The sequence below is a fragment of the Festucalex cinctus genome, chromosome 11, assembly GCF_051991245.1.
Source record: "Festucalex cinctus isolate MCC-2025b chromosome 11, RoL_Fcin_1.0, whole genome shotgun sequence".
Taxonomy (NCBI): Eukaryota; Metazoa; Chordata; class Actinopteri; order Syngnathiformes; family Syngnathidae; genus Festucalex; species Festucalex cinctus.
The window spans coordinates 26,289,675-26,295,248 of NC_135421.1; the positions used below are offsets into that span (position 1 = coordinate 26,289,675).

Below are 5,574 nucleotides of genomic sequence, written 5' to 3' on the forward strand. Positions count from 1 at the left end.
CGATGATTTTTTTTGTGATTAATTAATTAGTTAATGCTTTAACTTTGACAGCACTAAAAATAACCCAAGTAATTAACTGATTAGAAAAAGAGGATGAGACGTCCTCTTAACATTAATCTCATTTGCTCCCAATAACATGTAAATACATTTTTTTTTCATGTTTTAAGTGTCCAAAAGACGTATTTATACGTTTTTGTTTGTTTTTGTTTTTTATGCTGGAGCATACCGAAGGCTTTGATGCAGCCTCTCAACTGCAAAGAACGGTTGCAGAAATTGTAGTTATTACACAAACGGCCAGCAGGTGGCAGCAGAGCAAAGGAGATCAACCAGGGCCATGTAGAAAAAAAGCTCAATTACTTAAAATTTTAAATAGATTTGCGAAAACTGATGAAACTTAGCTCTCTTCTAATGCTAATTGTTGAAAAACGGAAACAGATAGAAACATACTTTTTTTTCCTGATGAAAGAAAAGACTTTAATCTTTCTTTTGATAGGTTCCATGCTTTTATAGCCATAGAACACAATATTCTGTGGGCCTTGCAAAATCAGTCCAAATCCAGTAGAACAGCCGGGAGCAAACGGGATTGCGAAATGTGAATATGGCTGAGAGTGAATGAGTTAACTGTAGCTGGATTAACAGAAGCAACGGGTGGGCCGGTCCAAATGGTGGGATGTGTTGGGTTACTCATATAACCCGGATTGGGCTATTTTTAACCCAGCGATTTGATGGGTAAGGGCTCCGCCCGTCAGTGACATACTTGCTACGTAACTTCACTGCTCTTTTGTATTGTCAAAAACAAAAAACAAAACAGACATATAGGCTACCTACATAAAGTTCCACCATTGATCTGAACCAGAATCGTTTTGTTTTGCCAAATGTGGCAGCCAAACTTTTCTTTTCCTTTTTTTTTGCCCGGCAAGGCAGCAAATACGCTTTGACTAGACTAGAGAGTATGTGGAGAGTGTTTAGTCTTAAGTCCTGTTCAAACTGAGCGTATCTGCCTTTATCCCTACTACATCTCTGCTTCATGTCCATGTGGGAAGCAGCATCGATTGCATAGCACAAGACAAACACGCTCACCAGGCAGGCAGGCAGGCAGGCAGGCAGGCAGGGCTGGAGAACGCCACCAACGCCCCCCCCCCCCCCCCCCCCCCCCCCCTTCTCCAGCATCCCTCCCACCTCGCTCCCCGATTGGCACGCGTCGCTTGTTGACGCCGGTGACGTCACGCCAGCAAACACGTGGGCCAGGTCTCCGGAGCTCACATAAACAAAAAGCCACATTGGCTTTGGAGTGGCTTAGTCGAGGCAAGTGTCGCTCACAGGCGGGGAGGGGGGCTTCGCGATTTGGAGGTTTTTGCTTCCACTTGAGCACTTGTTCGTTTTCGAGGCACATTTTAAGGAAGACGGAAACACTCTTGAATGCTTATTGCATGGATTGAACAGCCGGATGTGAAAGAGGTAAAACAAAAATAAAAAATCGTTTTGTTTTGTTTTTTTATTGGTAGAAATTGCATGTGTGCGGGTTTCAAAGTGGAATGTATGATATTTAAAAAGCTGTTCTAAAAGTGGACATTTTGCAGTTGATGTCACGCATTTCTGCTTATTGTGAAATTCCTTCACAGGGCAAGATCCCGAAAACGCTCGACAAAGTCCCGCATCTTTTCCTATATAGCACTTTAAAAGCAAGTGTTGCAGAAAAAAAAGGAGAAAAAAAAACCATCCTCGTCATCATCGCGAAACCCCCCCAAATTTGTGGTCCTGACTCCAGCCCCGCGTCCCGGCAGCCATGCCCTGCGTCCAGGCTCAATATGGATCATCACCCCAAGGAGCCAGCCCCGCTTCCCAGAGCTACAGCTACCACGCCGCGGGAGAATACAGCTGCGACTTCCTCACTCCCGAGTTCGTGAAGTTTAGCATGGACTTGACCAACACCGAGATCACCGCCACCACCTCCCTGCCCAGCTTCAGCACCTTCATGGACAACTACAACGCGGCGGCGGGCTACGACGTCAAGCCGCCCTGCCTCTACCAGGTGCCGCACGGCGCCGGCGGGGGCGGCGAGCAGTCGCCCATCAAGGTGGAGGACGTGCAGATGCACGGCTACCACCACCACCACCACCCGCACGCGCACGCGCACGCGCACCAGCAGGGCCACCTGCCGCCGCAGTCCGCCGACGACATGATGGCCCACGCGGGGCCCGTCTACTTCAAGCCGCCGTCGTCGCCGCACGCCCCCAACACGCCCAACTTCCAGGTGCAGCCCGGCGCCATGTGGGAGGAGCCCGGCGGACCGTCGCTGCACACGTTCCACCACAACTACATGATGGAGCAGCGCAAGAACCCCGTTTCGCGCCTCTCGCTCTTCTCCTTCAAGCAGTCCCCGCCCGGCACGCCCGCGTCCAGCTGCCAGATGCGCTTCGACGGCCCGCTGCACGTGTCCATGGGCCACGACGGGGCCGCCGCTGCCGCGGCCGCAGCTGCCGCCGCCGCCGCGGCCGCCGCCGCCGCCGCGCACCACCGGGGCCTGGACGCGCAGAGCTTCGCGGTGCCCGGCGGCCTCCGCAAGCAGGCCGGCTTGGCCTTCCCGCACTCGCTGCAGCTGGCCCACGGGCACCAGCTGGTGGACAGCCAGGTGCCGTCGCCGCCCTCCCGCGGCTCGCCGTCCAACGAGGGGCTGTGCGCGGTGTGCGGGGACAACGCGGCCTGCCAGCATTACGGGGTTCGAACCTGCGAGGGCTGCAAGGGCTTTTTCAAGGTGGGCATTGCAAAAGAGGGGAGCGTTTAAAAAAAAAAGAAAAAAAAGTGAGATTTTTGTTGTAAATGAAGCGTTTCTCGTTTAGATGTCGACGCCCTCTAAGTAGCCCCCCCACGCCATACGTAAAGATGAAGTCATTCCTCCATTAATTACCAACTTCGTGCATGCTCTTGTCAGGGAAAAAAAAAAAAAAAAAAAAAAGGTCAAAATTTGAGTCGACCCACTCCATAATTGGGTTATATGGCCTAACATTATTAAAACCCAGTTGGGTCAAATTGGTCCAAGTAGTGCATGTGTCGCTGTTTTTTTTTTTTTTTTTTTTTAAACCAAAAAAAAAAAGAGTTGTTTTTTACTCAGCAGTTTTTAAGGGTAAACCAATGGACGCGTTCTCAACACTTTTTTTTTTTTTTTTTTAAACAAAAATTTAGTTATTTTTTTTTTACCCAGCAGTTTTAAGGGTAAACCAATGGACGCTTTCGCGACACTTTTTTTTTTTTTCTTTGAGCGCACAGTTCATGACGTATGCGTAAAAAATATCAGCCACAAGTCTTATTTTCTTGGTGCATGCAAATAAAACGCTCCTTATTTAAACATGGATCCCTCAATGTAATATCAACCAGGCCCAACAATGTATAATATTTTTATTAAAACTCTTAAAAAAAAAAAAAAAGTCAATTCGTCTCTTCCTGTTATTTCCTTCCCAGATTTACCTTCCATTATGCAACTTTTTTTTTTTTTTACCTTTTTATGTTTAAACCTCTACATGATAGTGTAAACAGGCCATCAAAGTGAGCCTATTTATCGTACTTTTTAAAAAAAAAAATTAAGGTGCGTAAAAAATGACGTAATTAGCACAATGCTGCATTTTACAATTGAAATATTATTTAATGTGAGCTTGAACAGGCCTTGTTCCAACTAAACGTTTACGTGTGTATTCCTCTCTGCAAGCCCACAAAGTGACTCTTCTTCCCCCCCCCTTTTTTTTTAATTATTTTTTTATTTTTATTTTATTTTTTGTGTGTGTGTTTGTCTCCCTGCAGCGCACCGTCCAGAAAAATGCCAAATATGTGTGCTTAGCCAATAAGAACTGTCCAGTTGACAAACGCCGAAGAAACCGGTGCCAGTTCTGCCGTTTCCAGAAGTGCCTTGTGGTCGGGATGGTGCGAGAAGGTATAGACACGATGCAGGCCCCTACCAAAAAAAGTGGGGTTCCTTTCACATTATGACGTAAGCAATTATCACGTGACTTGACGCCTTTTTGCGTCTTTTTTTTTTTTTTTTTTTTTTGTGTGTGTGCAGTGGTGAGGACCGATAACCTGAAAGGTCGCCGAGGGCGCCTGCCGTCCAAACCCAAAAGCCCCCAGGAGCCCTCCCCCCCGTCGCCGCCGGTCAGCCTCATCAGCGCGCTGGTCAGGGCCCACGTGGACTCGAACCCTTCCATGTCCGCGCTGGACTACTCCCGAGTGAGTATATATGGGAGCGTTTCTCCCCCCCCTCCAAAAAAACTTAAATCCAACTCATCGCGACTTGTTTAATTAAGCGGCTCCCCGCCGAGTAATTTACGATTTAATAATAACAATAATAAAAGGGAAAAGTCGCCGAACGGGCCGGTGTGCAATTTCACGCCTTATATATTTCCAAGAGCTCTTCATTAAGCGCGTGTGTGTGTGTGTGTGTAAATGACATTCCAGTTCCAGGCGAGTCCTGACTACCAAATGGCGGGCGACAACACGCAGCACATCCAGCAGTTCTACGACCTGCTCACCGGCTCCATGGAGATCATCCGCGGGTGGGCCGAGAAGATCCCGGGCTTCTGCGAGCTGCCCAAGCCGGACCAGGACCTCCTGTTCGAGTCGGCCTTCCTCGAACTTTTCGTCCTCAGGCTGGCCTACAGGTACGAAAGGACGAGCGCGGACCCGCTGCGCTGCGCTGCGTGCGCATGCGCCAATTTTCCGCTTTTATTGCGCTTCTTAATTAAGAATCCGTTTTGGAATGTGGTCGTTTATGGGGCGCGTTTTTTGTGTGTTTTTTTGTTTTTTTTTTGCTGGATTTTCATATCTAGGTCCAACCCGGTGGAAGGCAAGTTAATCTTTTGCAACGGCGTGGTGCTGCACAGGCTGCAGTGCGTGCGCGGATTCGGCGAGTGGGTGGACGCCATCGTGGAGTTCTCGTCCAACCTGCAGGGCATGAACATCGACATCTCGGCGTTCGCCTGCATCGCCGCGCTCGCCATGGTCACAGGTGCGCAAAAAAAAAAGAAAGAAAAAAAAAGGCGCAAATCAATTAATCGTCGATTAATTTACAATCATAATTATTATTATATTTTTAGAGAGGCACGGTCTGAGGGAGCCCAAGCGCGTGGAGGAGCTTCAGAACAAGATCGTCAACTGCCTGAAGGACCAAGTGACGTTCACGGGCGGCGGCCTGAACCGGCCCAACTATCTGTCCAAGCTGCTGGGCAAGTTGCCCGAATTGCGCACGCTGTGCACGCAGGGGCTGCAGCGCATCTTTTACCTCAAACTCGAAGACCTCGTGCCTCCGCCGGCCATCATCGACAAACTCTTCCTGGACACGCTGCCTTTCTAAAACCACCCCCCCCCCCCCCCAAAAAAAAAAGTTCCAGCACCTTTTATTTTATTATTATTTTGAAATTCTTTTAGGACATCTGCAAAAGCAGAACATGGAGGGACCTTTTTTTTCTTTTCTTTTTCCTATGAGGACCTCACAAAAATTGATGACAATTTATTTATTTATTTTTAACACTTTTTGTTTTCCGTGCATGACAGATTTTAATTCCAACGACTTGGATGGTGGTTTAA

The 5,574-nt window shown here is 48.3% G+C and overlaps 1 protein-coding gene across 1 annotated transcript; it reads left to right on the top strand.

Annotated features, from left to right (window-relative positions):
* Positions 1-1,300: 1,300 nt before the first annotated feature.
* LOC144030353 (nuclear receptor subfamily 4 group A member 2-like) lies at positions 1,301-5,371 on the top strand. The gene is made up of 7 exons (XM_077536572.1): positions 1,301-1,458; positions 1,623-2,755; positions 3,796-3,925; positions 4,055-4,218; positions 4,447-4,649; positions 4,818-4,996; positions 5,085-5,371. The coding sequence occupies exons 2-7, from the start codon at positions 1,787-1,789 to the stop codon at positions 5,339-5,341; spliced, it is 1,902 nt and encodes a 633-aa protein (XP_077392698.1). The 5' UTR covers positions 1,301-1,458; positions 1,623-1,786; the 3' UTR covers positions 5,342-5,371.
* The last annotated feature ends 203 nt before the right edge of the window (positions 5,372-5,574 follow it).

Excerpts from the sequence above, each read along its gene's own strand:
- LOC144030353 (XM_077536572.1), top strand. The coding sequence starts at position 1,787 with ATGCCCTGCGTCCAGGCTCAATATGGATCATCACCCCAAGGAGCCAGC. Across the intron at positions 3,926-4,054 it reads GGTCGGGATGGTGCGAGAAG|TGGTGAGGACCGATAACCTG; the intron begins GTATAGACACGA and ends GTGTGTGTGCAG. Across the intron at positions 4,650-4,817 it reads GTCCTCAGGCTGGCCTACAG|GTCCAACCCGGTGGAAGGCA; the intron begins GTACGAAAGGAC and ends TTTCATATCTAG.